The sequence below is a fragment of the Gobio gobio genome (genome assembly GCF_949357685.1).
Source record: "Gobio gobio genome assembly, chromosome: 14".
Classification (NCBI taxonomy): domain Eukaryota; kingdom Metazoa; phylum Chordata; class Actinopteri; order Cypriniformes; family Gobionidae; genus Gobio; species Gobio gobio.
Genome location: NC_137107.1, coordinates 8,822,586 through 8,836,724, shown reverse-complemented (window position 1 = coordinate 8,836,724; position 14,139 = coordinate 8,822,586). Strand labels below are relative to the sequence as shown.

The window sequence follows — 14,139 nt, the reverse complement described above, 5'->3', positions numbered from 1 at the left end:
AGATTTCTAAAAATCCTTTATTTGTATTGGTCTTAAGTAATATTCAAATTTTCTGAGATACTGAATTTGGGATTTTCCTTAGTTGTCTGTTATAATCATCAAAATAAAAAAAAAATACATTTAAAATATATCAATCTGTGTGTAATGAATGAATATAATATACAAGTTTCACTTTTTGAATGGAATTATTGAAATAAATGCCATGCGATGGTACTGGATCTCGGTGGATGGCTCGATCCTCCTCTGCCCTCTGGCGGCCGGTGGTGGCTCCTGTTGAGGGCAGCCGGCAGCGAGTCCCGCGCTCCCTGCTCCTCCCCATCATGGCAGACGGCAGCAGGCTCCGGCCCACAGCGAGCACCGGCGACTCCTTTGCTGCCTCTAGGACGGCAGTCACCCCACCTCGACCGAGGGGCACGGCAGCGAGCTCTCCGTCCCACCGGATCTTGACTCGCTCCAGCACCACTGTCTTGGGCAGTCACTCATGGTCTTCACTCTATCGCGCAGCCTGACCTCCTCAGCAGCGAGGGCTCTTTGACAGCATGTCCCTCCTTCCTCCCGGGCTTTGGCACCAATGTAGTTGAGTTTGTAGATAAGGGAAGAAGGAGACGGGAACCCGCAAATGTTCAACAACTTTTTAATCAAATAATAAACACAAACTGAAAGTAAAAGTTGAGCTCACGGACAACTATCGTGCACACAGACATAACAAAACATAAACAAAACACAACGTAAAGTCCAGGCCTGGTCCTCTCTCGTTCCTCCTTTATGCTTGGGAACTAACATGCTCGGAACCAAAGTTTACAGCACTGCGCTTTCTGGAATCCTATCAAGCGGAGCACTTCTACATTCCCATTGGTAGCCGCGCGTCATAGCCCCACGTCATAGCTCATTAGCATAAAGTTGAGCTGATTTCAACTCCTCTCGATGCCCAAATCGTCCATGACCACACCGCACCGCTCTCGCCGCAGCTCGCCGCTCGCTCCCATTGAAAATTAATGACTTCCGGCCACTTTGATGCTCTCGCCACCGGCGGTGTGAATGCACAGTTAGGGTGCGTTAAGGGTGTTGAGCTTTGGCGGTCTTAGGACCTGGGACAGTCTTGGGCACTTACTTCCTGTTGCGTGAACGCGCTCTCAAGTGGCCAAGACGGCAAGTGTGGGTATTTGGATAGGCCCAAAATCTTTGGAGTGAACTCCCATCATCATTCAGGCTGAGGTCGCATTGCAAAACATCTGACCAGTATCTGATTTAATACCACATATAGAAGTGTCCCAAATCAGAATCTAAAAAGTCTGATTGCATGTGGTTTGTGCTGTTCACACTGTTATGAAAACAGATCTGAGTCACACATGAGCAAACAAAATCAGGCATAACATTATGATCACCTTCCTGATATTGTGTTGGTCCCCCTTTTGCTGCCAAAACAGCCCTGGTCCATCGAGGCATGGACTCCACTAGACCCCTGAAGGTTTGCTGTGGTATCTGGCACCAAGACGTTAGCAGCAGATCCTGTCCTGTTAAGTTGCGAGGTGGGGTGTCCATGGATTGGACTTGTTTGTTCAGAACATCCCACAGATGCTCGATTGGATTGAGATCTGGGGAATTTGGAGGCCAAGTCAACACCTCAAACTCGTCATTGTGCTACTCAAACCATTCCTGAACCATTTTTTCTTTGTGGCGGCGCATTATCTGCTGAAAGAGCCACAGCCATCAGGGAATACCGTTTCCATGAAAGGGTGTACATGGTCTGCAACAATGCTTAGGTAGGTGGTACGTGTCAAAGTAACATCCACATGGATGGCAGGACCCAAGATTTCCCAGCAAAACAGCAAAGCATGCAGCCCCATACGCAACAAACTGCGATGCACTGTGTATTGTGACACCTTTCTATCAGAACCAGCATTAACTTCTTGACCAATTTGAGCTACAGTAGCTCGTCCGTTTGATCGGACCACACGGGCCAGCCTTCGCTCCCCACGTGCATCAATGAGCCTTGACCCTGTCGCCGGTTCACCACTGTTCCTTCCTTGGAGCACTTTTGATAGATTCTGACCACTGCACACCGGGAACACCCCACAAGAGCTGCAGTTTGGGAGATGCTCTGGTCGTCTAGCCCTTACAATTTGGCTTTTGTCAAACTCGCTCAAATCCTTTACGCTTGCCCATTTTTCCTGCTTCTAACACATCAACTTTGGGGACAAAGTGTTCACTTGCTGCCTAATATATCCCACCCACTAACATGTGCCGTGATGAAGAGATAATCAGTGTTATTCAATTCACCTGTCAGTGATCGTATTGTTATACCTAATCGGTGTATATAGAAAATATATAGATTATATGTGAGAGTTTCATCCCTTCATCTTTATGTCAGTGAATAAATATGTAGATCCGCCTCCAATGCTTGTGTGTCCTACTGGTCTGAGGAGTGAATTTCTGCTTTCTGTGTATCAGAGGTTCCGGTTCTAATCTGGCCTCTTTTTTTTTTTTTTCTTTATTAAAACATCTCCGGTCGCATATGCAATCCAGTTCCCTGAGTAGGCGAACAATACGCTATGTCTTGGTGTTGACACTACGGGGGAATGTCCTCGCAGTGACTGGTGTCTGAGCATGTATAACCTGACCTCTCTAACTCACTGTCATCTTGTTATCTCCCTGTGTACAGATACTTTAAATGTGGCAAATATATTTTCTTTATCTCTGATACTTTGTACTTGTACATCTATTCAGTGTTGTACACTTGGGACATCCGTATATAAGCGGTGTCACTTGAGCAGGGATGCAATATAGCTCAGCATGTCTGTGATTCATGTGTGTAGCTACTTTCTTCCACCGCAGATTCAAATCTGCCATTTGAGTCTGTCTTGTCACAGAGAAGAGAGGAAATCAAACACTCTTTACATGTTTTCAAACAGCTGTTTCAAACTTTCTATTCACTATGGTGTTAAAGGGTCATTTTTGGAACAGAGTCAGTGTTGTTTTATTGTTGTTATTGCATATCTGGACTATTCAGCATTATGTGTTGCCAAGAAAAATATGGTGTTTTAATAACACGTTTAACAGATTTTTTTTTAAAAAAGGTCTCAACAAACTTCAACATTTAACTGTGTGGCAAAAGTTTTCTTCGAACACAATTCACTTGACATTGAGTCATTTCAAGAAAAGAAAAGGGAGTACTTATACTGCTGATGGAATCTTATATGTCAGGTAGTTTTTACCACACTCTTACCTTGAACCACTCTCACTAACACCATTTCTACCTTAACAACAGCTGCCAGCCCTGGTAGCAAATTTAGCATTCTGAACAAGCTCTCCCTGAGGAATTCATATCATTCTTTTTCCTCTTTCTTCTCACAGAGGCTTGCCAGTCAGCGAACACACCCAGGGCCCTTATTCTGCTTGAGTGGTTTTGGCAGGTTATAACTTTGAAAGGTGAAAGAGTCCAGCCCTAGACATGGCCAGCTGCCTCTCATTGCTGTTTCCTTTCCAAAATGGATGTAATGTTAGTTATCTGACCATCCACTATATATATATATATTAGGGCTGTCAATAGATGAAACATTTTAATCGCGATTAATCACACCTTTGTTGTGCAATTAATCGTGATTAATCGCAGGCTTAGTGTGAAATTAAGCATACGCCATTTATCTTTTTAAACACATTAATTTTGTCATAATTTGCTATATCCAAAGTAAACAATCAGATTGAAGGGTGATTCTCACAAAACTGCATTTTCTGCAGCTTCAGGGATCATTGTAGACTCCAAAAGGACACCAAATAGCCAAATATAAGAAGTCCATATAATTCTATTATATAATAAATGTATACACATAAACACCCATGGAAACAAAGAACATTACAGGAAAAAAAACTTGACAGAATTCACAGTGTATAGTATGTGTACAGAGCAACAACAACAATGAGGCTGTTTTCATTTTAGACAATTTATGTAAAATTTTAATTTAAATGTAGACAGGTCAAGCTGCGATACCGAACAGAACCACACAGAAATGCCAAAAAAAACCCTCCTAAATCAACCGATTTGACGGCATTAAGTCAGTGTAGTAGTAACTGAATAACTTGGTAAATTTCGAGTCAGAAGGAGAGTTAGAAATTTGTGGATTAGTGCTAAACAGTAAACTGCCGTTTGACCGGTTCCCTAAAAAGAGCCGGTTCAAAAGAACGATTCATTCGCGAACCGGACATCACTAACGTAAACATGACAAATCAAACATTATCCTTCCTGAGTGTGTGTGGAAACAATGCAAATGTACTGAAATGTGTCTGTACATGAATGCAGTGTGCGATCAGTCATTGAGAGTGCGCACATACACGTTCTCTGCGCATCAATATAACAGACTATCACGCGCTTATTGTAGTTACGACTGCTGTGAGTCACCAACATTGCGCTCTTCAGAAACAAAGGCAGAATACGACAGAGCTCGTGTTTTAAAGCAAAGCACACATTGAAATGATTCACTAAAAACGCGATGTGAGTCTCTATTCTCTCTGGTATATCTGATGTGATCAGCCTGGCCTTCTTTGCATTAGCGCTGTTTTGGACTGTTTGAATGAATTTGATTACTGGATCACTGAACACTTTCCCAGAGTTTAACAGCTTAAAATGGCCTGATCACAAGCAAAGAAGCAGAATTGGGTTAAAGAATGGAAATGTCCTCCTACCAGGGTTACAGGTGCTGTAGATGCTCAATGTGATTGTGATAAACTCCAGACTTCTTACACTTTTTAACTCATTTAAGACTATGCTTATGAGGATAATAGCCAAAGCGGACGCTTTGGCACACTTTTGTGTGTTTTTGTCCGTTCAAGCGCAAAAGAGAACTCAACGTGGCCATGTGCTGGAACATTCTGTGCGCATGAGTCCTGTAAGTGTCACACAGACAGGAGATTCACAGACAGCATGCCAGTACAGATTTACGTTCTTATTTTTTGCTTGAATGGTTTAATAGCACTTGAATGAATGATAGCATGAGAATATACTGTAGCGCAGCCAAAGGATGACAGAAAAAAAAGTAATGCTGCGTTAATTACGTTAAATATTTTAAACCGTTAAACTGTACAAATTAATCACATTCGTTAATGCACTAATTTTGACAGCCCAAATATATATATATATATATATATATATATATATATATATATATATATATATATATATATATATATATAATATATATATAAAAAAACATAGAAACCTTTATAGCTCAGAAGAAATGTATCTCTTTCTTTCTATGGTCAATTAGAATTAAATAAGACGTTTCAGATTTATCAGCATTTTTAATGAAACCTTGATATTAAAGGTAGAAATACTAGAAGCTGAAGGCAAGTCTTTGTCAGATGCTCCTGGACTATTACCCAGACCTGCAAACTCATAAGAGGTGAAAAGGATTGACGTTTACGAATTAAATTGTTTTCGGGGGGTCTGAGGTCATCCCCCAGGAGAAAATCTTTGTGATTTTAACATGTAAACGAAGCATTCTGGTGCACTCTGACAAGAAAAGAAAAGACAACATTTGCAACACTGTAAAAAAAGTTGCTGCCTTAAAAAGTACAGTAATCTTGGATGTTTAAGTCATTTAAACTTCAATTAAGCTTAACTTTAAAAAAATAGTTGAATCTTGTATAACTTATAAAAAAAGTAAAAAATTGCTTAACGTATTTTGATGTGTAAAAACCCATGTTGTCAAATACTTACTGATCACATAATTTTTACAGTTAATTTATTGACACTGGGGCTGGGCATTGACACAAATTTCACAATTGGATTCAATTTCGATTCACAAGCTTGCGATTCGATTTCGATTTGATTAACTTCAATTCAATATTGATTAATTTGGGGCCTATAAGGTTCTAACTAATGCTGTGAACTATACAGGAAACCATAGTTTGTACATCATTATAGTAATAAAGGTTAAAACAAATTCATTTGTAAACTACTTAGATATAAATTACACATAATAAAGTTTTTATAATAACGTTATAATATATATTTTAATGACATAATTATTTATATCAATATTTAAATGGTGGCTGTCATAAAACAGATTGTTTATTCAAATAAGGATTAGTTCACTTCAAAAGGAAAATGTACAGATATTTTACTCACCCCCATCTCATCCAAGATGTTCATGTCTTTCTTTCTTCAGTCGAAAAGAAAATTAAGTTTTTGAGGAAAACATTCCAGGAAGGTCCAAATCAATGCAGTTTCAAAGGGCTTTGAAGGGCTTCAGAGTGTCTGCACGATCCCAGCTGAGGAATAGGCTCTTATCTAGCAAAGCCATCGGCCATTTTCAAGAAAAAATACACATTTATATACTTTTTAACCTCAAATGGGACGTATGTGGAAGTACCGACCCAGTGTTAAATCAAACGCCCTTTACAAAAATAAAGGTAAAACAACAATGTCGAACAATTTTAAAGTTGGAGGAGAACATGAGATGGCGCTTTTCGGCACTGGGCCGGTACTTCCACCTGATGACATCATACGCCGTGAAGAAGAACAATGTAGAAGTTGCGCATTTGAGGTTAAATATTATATAAATTTAATTTTTTTTTAGAAAATGACTGATGGTTTGGCTGGATCAGTAGTTCCCAACCTTTTTTACTCGAAGGCCCCATTCCTCTCCGAATCAATACTGCAAAAAACTTAGCCATCTGAAGTGAACAGTTCCTCTGTCAGAACAAACAATATGGAGCTAATGCCCGTGTGTATAAACACTAGGGCTGTGCTCAGAATATCGATACAGCGATACATCATCATGAACTCCTGACGATGCGTGTATCGATACAGCAGCCGTATCGATACTGTGTGCTTTTGAATGTAACCAACGCGACGCAAGCAGCAGTGCAAGACATTCACAATGGAGAAGAGGTTTTCAGTTAGGCTAATAATGGAACGGAGCATTGCAGCCTCAAATCCATTAAATAGCAATACTCTTTGTGCTTTGTTGCTATTGATATAAAACAAAGTCTCGGATTTCAAATTACGTCCATTTTATTACGAAATTCAAAAACATAAATACCGTTTTGGCGCTGTGGCGTGAGATCGCTTTGGTGCAGCTCAGCTCTAGAGAAGCGGCAGCGCGCAGCGCGCAGCGCGCAGCGCACGTAAACAGATCTTCTCTTCCGCATTAATACTACCAGTTACAGCGCGAAATAAACATGAATGAACATCTGAACGTGTGTTAAAAGAAAGAGTACAACTTACCGAAATCCGTATCATACCACATGGAATCGCTCAATCAGTGTTTCAAACGCAGAAAGGCGCTAGTAAAAGCTTGTAAACAATGTCATGTAACGTTTACCTCAGAAAAAATATATATCCAGTGTCCATAAACTCGTTAGTCAGCTAGAAAAATGTTCTTCAATATTGAATGCATGTTTGAATTAATCTGGCAAGTTTTTATGACAGCCACCATTTAAATGTTTATATTTAAAAAAATATGTATATGATTATGTAATTTGTAAAGTTAATATTATAACTTTATTATTATAAAAAAACATGTAATTTTTGTGTAATTTAAGTGTTTGTACAAATCAGTTCATTTTTACCTTTAATATTATAGCACAACTGACTCCCATAGTTTACAGCATTAGTTAAGAGATTTGTTTTCCCAAATTTGTTTTAGATTTTAGATTTATCATGAGATTTGTTTTACATTCCAAAATTTGCCATGTATTGTACCTGATATATATATATATATATATATATATATATATATATATATATATATATATATATATATATATATATATATATCCAAAATAATCAAGAATCAAGCCTTTGCAAAGTTTTTTTTGTGACAATTTATTTATTTCATTTAACTCTTTTTTTTATTTTTATTTTATGACAAAAACAAAATAGTTTTTCAGTTATAACAACTGTTCTAATGCTGCGTTCACACCAAACGCGAATAGCGCGTCTGGCGCGAGTGATTTCAATTTTAAGTCAATGGAAAGGCGCGTTGACGCGCGTCTGGAGGTCCCGCGGCGCGGAAGGCGCATATCGCGCAAGACGCTTAATTCGCGTCCAATTCCCGTCATTCGCGCGAACTGGACGCAAATTGAGCGTCTTGCGCGATACGCGCGTTACACGCGAATGGTGCTTTTGTGCATTCACGCGTTTGAAGCGAATTTGCGTCTGACGCCCCAGTTTAAAAATTGTAACTTTGCCGTCAATTCGCGCCGCGTTAACCAATCAGGAGCCTGCTCGCTGCGGTCACGTGGTAAAGTGACGTTATGAGAAACCCTGCATAATTTAAAAATACTAGTAGTGTGTCACAAAATGTAGTTTTAAGACTTTTTCAGGTGAGAATGTAGATGTTTAAAGCTCAAATCTGTGGTTTATTTATAAAGAGAGCGCATATTTAAAAAAAAAAATCTTGTGTTTTTGGAGTTGTGAGATCCAGGTGATCACCGGGCAATCACCGCTCATAACCCCGGTGAGGGCAGCCTTTCCTCGGCCAGTCCTTCTGCCGTTTGCCGCTGGCTCTGGTGTCCTGTAATAGTGCGTCTTGTGTGGATCTAACGGGCGATTTTTGGTGTCATGAATCTATAATTTGTTGTCTGCCAAATCGTTTTGACTGAGGGCAAAGTGAAGTTTCATTACTTTTTTATTTTTAGGCTATTTAAATATACATGCAGTGAAGATAATGTAGGAGTTGCCTGGACCACATGTGTGTGGCTATTAATGCTTAATATATATTTTAAATGAAAATGAAAAGAGGCAGAGTGGTGTTTTATGACATATTTCTCCTGGAGTGCCTTGAACGCGCGTCAATTTCGCTTCCAGAGCTTGATTTCTACATGCGTCCAACTCGCTGCGGACGCGTGAATGCATTCAAAATGTTCGCGCGTGAAACTAGACGCGGTAGACGCGATTTTGACGCTCAATTCACGTTTGGTGTGAATGATGCATAACACTGGGTATTCAATAAACATATATTACTGTTACTAAATTCAATTTCAAATATATCCATATAGTGATACGTATCGTATCGTGACGTCCGTATCGTGATGTGTATCGTATCGTGACATTGTTGGTGATACACAGCCCTAATAAACACCACTCACAAACTTCTCACAAATTTATATAATTTATCTTTTATTATTTAACGTATCAATAATAAAATTAAGTTATCTCACGGCCCACCCGGAGGATCACTGAGGTTCCCGAGTGGGCCACGGCCCACAGGTTGGGAACCACTGGGCTAGATAAAACCCTATTCCTCAGCTGGGATTGTGCAGAGCCTCTGAAGCCCTTCGAAGCCCTTTTGAAACTGCATTGATTTGGACCTTCAAACCATTGCCATTGAAAACCATCATGTGGAGTGTCCTGGAAATCCTGAAATGTTTTTTCTCAAAAAACGCAATTTATTTTTGACTGAAGAAAGAAAGACATGAACATCTTGAATGAGATGGGGGTGAGTAAATTATCAGGGAATTTTAATTTTGAAGTGAACTAATCATTTAAGTAAAAATACAATGAATATGCAATATAGTGCATATATTTTGCAAAATGCTCCTCTCTGAATAAATGTTTCTAGCTGACTAATGTGTTTTGGGACATTGAATGTCTTTTCTGAGGTAAATGTGAGATTGCTTACAAACAGTTTTAGTGAAACACTGAGCAGATTGGATGTGACGATACAGATTTCAGTTTCAAGTTGTACTGTATCTTTCAACATATCTTCTGATGTTGATTCATGTTTATTCCGTGTTGCAACTATAAAAGCAGAAGAGATGATCGGTTCACGTGCGCTCCCCTTGAACTGAGGTGCTACAGCGGTCTGTCACGTCACAGAGCACCAAAAAAGATCAATACAGTTCTACCAGAAAGACTCGGGAGGCCAGATGAAGTACGATGAAGTAACACATTTATTGACAGACCAGCAAGTATTATATTTAGAGGTTCTTTGGTGTAAGCCCCGTCCGTAGCTCTCGTCTCGAGGGTAACGGACTCTGCATTTCTTGCCTGAAAATGAAGGCAGGGGCACAGCCGACCTCCTGGGAGGTATAGGCAGGGACCATCCTGGTGGTGGTGGGGAGGATGGAGGTAATTGTTGGCGTTAGCATCTGCAAACTCAGACATGTGTAAGTACCGATATTTATACCCCGAGTATTAGGCCATGATTAGTTAGGTCTGAATATGAGAAGTGACGTAACATTGAATCTTCCTGGCAGAATTTACGCTAGAGCTTTCATTTCAAGAGGTATCTATTGGTCTTCCTCCAGTCTATGGGAAAGTAGCCCATTTTTGATTCTTGTGAGGATTATTGTGCTTGCAATTTCACCCCCCCCTACACACACACACACACACTCCCTCCGGGGGGAAAAAATCCTCAGATCTACACGATTCACATAAATGACAAATTTTTAATCAAAACGGCGAATTTCACCAGAAAACGACTAGTTTGCAGGTATGATTTCAGTATAATATCCTGTAGCGGATACATCAAAGCAGATATTAATACCCCTATTGCTTGCCCTTTTTTCCTTGGTATTCCCACTTAGCTATGACATGGAGGCAAGGTGATTCTGGTATGACTTGAAACTAGGACACGGATTTTTGCTCATCTATCAATCCCTGCAAGAGGATTTCTCTTGCACCTTCCACTGCAGTAAATGTTTAGTACTGAGAAGGCATTTACTTAGTTCAAACCCTCTTTACTGCTCATTTCAGATACTTGAAAAGAAAAACAGGGGCTATTTAGACTTGACATTACAGTCATGAAATAAAAAGCTTTTGTAGTGACGTGGTTATATTAATTTAGAGTAATTCTCGACACAGTTCTAAATAAATGCCACTAAAAAATATGTTTGCAGATCACCACCGATGTCACATATTCCTGTGTAAACATAATATTTTCTGGGGATTGTTTTACTCAGCAATATGTGACATTGGGTTGATTTTATCCATCAGTAATTAGATTGGATTTGTAAAGCTGTTTTTTGGTTAGTTTTCTGCATGATCATATAATTTGGGTATATGCTCATGATTTACTCTGAACCTTGAGTTTGTTTATTTATCCTACTTTGGAATTTTAAAACCCTTAGTTGTTCTCATGCACCTAATTTAAATTTGAATGACATAACTGAATTTGCATACATTTGGCCACAACAATCTTAACAGCTAAAAAAACATGAATTTTGTGTTTATAATCAAGGTAACCTTGTGCAGAATGCTCCAGGCATGCAGGTTTTATACAGAAATGCCTTGCACCCTTCAGAATACATCAAGTGCTATGTCCTACAGATGGAGTAGGCCACACTGATGCTCCCTCTGAAATATAATTTGTCCTTTATGACAGGTGGTTTGGAAGGGTTCAGGAAACTGATTTTTAAAACCATCATTATATAATTCCCTTTTTGTTAAAGGTGACCTAGTATGCCCCCTTTTATGTAATATAAGTCTTGTGTCCCCAGAATGTGTCTGTGAAGTTTCAGCTCAAAATACCCCACAGATCATTTATTATACCATCATTTTTGAGTGGAAGGAAAAACATGCTGTTTTTTTGCATGTATCTTTAAATGCAAATGAGCTGCTACCCCCCGCCCCCCTATCTAGAAGAGGGTGGAGTCTTTACAGCTTGTGCCTCAGATACTAATCAATACTAATTGCCAAAAACGAATCAAAAATCTGTTTGGTTTTATTGTTCATCTCTATCGCGCTCACGCTTATATGACATTGCAGTTCTTTATCGTCATGAAAGTTTATGATCTGCATGTGTTTTAAAGCCATATCAGTCTAAACTTCTGATATATGGTTTTCTGAGCGCACACACCCAAAACACACACACAGAAAGCTGTGTGTCAGACGGAGCGTCCCATGAGTATTAAACTAAGTTCTCTTTCACGTCTTATTGCGCTTAAACTATCAAATACACACACAGTTATGTCAAAAACACACACAGTTCACATTAACACAGGTGCTTATGTCTGTGAACATAAACAGCAGGGAAAGAACTCACATGTGTATATTAGATCTGAGTATTAAAGTGAAAGCAGAGTTATATTCAGTACCTAATGCTATATCTGCAGTTAATATAAATCAAACAACAAAAAAACTGAAAATCACTCACTGCTCTTGACTGAATAACTTTAGTAACTTTAATAAGAATGCATTTCTTACCTAAAAGCTGCTGTTAAATGCTCTGGCGAAGAGAGAAACATGGCAGACTGTGTACAGCTCACTGAGGGGCGGAGCTATGCTAATAGGGCAGAGTCCGTTTGCAGTCGTGGGTGGGGCTTAGGCCTTTGTGATGTCACAAAAGCTAGAATCTGCAAAGGGTTATGGGTATTAAAAAAGAGGAGTGGGTGGATTTTGGTTGTGCTGCCGACACATGTTCAAAAGTGAATTTTGAATAATAGGTCCCCTTTAAACACAATTTACTTTGAAAATACATTTCAGGAATAAAATATGAAATGGGTGGAATTGCCCCAAAAAAAGGAATGTGAAAGAATATGCTGGACGTAACTCACTCAAACACGGACATGATTCTATGAAGAAAATGATCCTAGAGAAATAGTTGCTTGTGACTAATAGTGTCAACTTTCTGTGTGCACAGGATTACTACCACAGCCGCCTGCATGATGGACCTGCGCAGATACCCACTAGATGAGCAGAACTGCACACTGGAAATCGAGAGCTGTGAGTGTCCTTTGAGACTTTCTCTACACTCATTTTTCATATTCATGTGACAAAAATAATAAATGCTTGTGTGTGTGTGTGTGTGTGTGTGTGTGTGTGTGTGTAGTGAAAAAAATAAGTACATTCCATGGAAATTGCAGGCTTTTTTGACGTATTTGGACAAGCAAACATTTGATCCTCTGAAACGGTGTCTATTCATAAAGGTCATATACTTGAACAAAACCACTTGGAAAATTAGCTTTTTCAATAATTTATTCAACAGAAATATCAGTAGATGTGAATTTCTTCTGTGGGAAAAGTAAGTACATCCTTGGCCTTGCTAGTATTGTGCCTTTTAGCAGAAATAACTTCTTATAGACGTTTTGCATACTTGTCCACCAGTCTCTGATATCGACTTGCTGGCCTTTTTGACCACTCTTCCGTGCAATATCCTTTCAGTTGCAAGGTTTTTGAGGGTTTTCTTGTATGTACTGCCCATTTCAAATCCCTCACAACATTTCAATGGGATTCACTGTACATTGAACATTTCAATGAGCATTCAAACTGGGCTTTGACTAGGCCATTCCATAACTCTCCATTTCTTCTTTTTGAGCCATTCTTTGGTGGATTTGCTAGCGTGTTTGGGACCGTTATCCTGTTGAAAGTTCCACTTTTGGTTCAATTTTAACAATGGGACAGATGGCCTCATGTTATCTTCAAGCACTCTTGATATGATGCTGAATTCATAGTTGCGTCAATGAATGCATGCTGTCCAGTCCCTGAGGCAGCAAAGCAAGCCTAAACTATAACATTTCCACCACCATGCTTCACAATTGGTATAAGGTTCTTCTCCTGAAAAGCTGTCTTTGGTCTGTGCCAAACATCACTCCAAAAGGTCTGATCTTTGCCTATATGCTCATTGGAAAACTGTAGTCTTGATTTAATGTTATTTTTTTTCCTGGCACACCTCCCATGCAGGTCAAATGTGTGTGGTCTCTTTCTGATTGTAGACGCATGCACTTTCACACCAACTGTTGCAAAACTTATTAGCAGATCATGCGATTACATTTTGGGGTTTTTGGAGACCTCTTTGTGCATCAGACTGTCGGCTCTTGGGCTGAATTTGCCAGGAAGTCCAGTCCTGGACAAATTGGCAGACATTTGAAATCTACGCTTCTTGTAGATGGAATGATATATTTCAAGTAATTTGGAGATCTTTTTAAATCCCTCACCAGACTCTTTTTTTGTTCTGAAGGCCTCGCAGAACTCTTTAGATCATGGCATGATGACACCACACACCTCAATAGCAAAGGGAACTGTCCTACATTTGATCTTGCGATCACGTGGTTCAGAGAACAAACGTACACACAAAAAAACTTGCGTACGCCTCTCTTCCAGAAGTGTAAATCGCGAATGATCTTGAAATTGTGCGCAGCTGAATGGATTACTATCTCTGCTTCGTAAACGCTGCCTAAGTAATGTCATTAACATAT

General features: G+C 39.4%; 1 protein-coding gene across 1 annotated transcript in view; it reads left to right on the top strand.

The window, feature by feature from the left end:
* The window catches only part of gabrb2b (gamma-aminobutyric acid type A receptor subunit beta2b), a gene marked incomplete at its 3' end in the record, with an annotated part of 190,312 nt that overhangs the window by 113,878 nt on the left and 62,295 nt on the right, over positions 1–14,139 (top strand). The window contains exon 5 of the mRNA XM_079834025.1: positions 12,585–12,667. Within this exon, the coding sequence (XP_079690151.1) occupies positions 12,585–12,667 (83 nt within the window). The remainder of the gene's footprint in view (positions 1–12,584; positions 12,668–14,139) is intronic.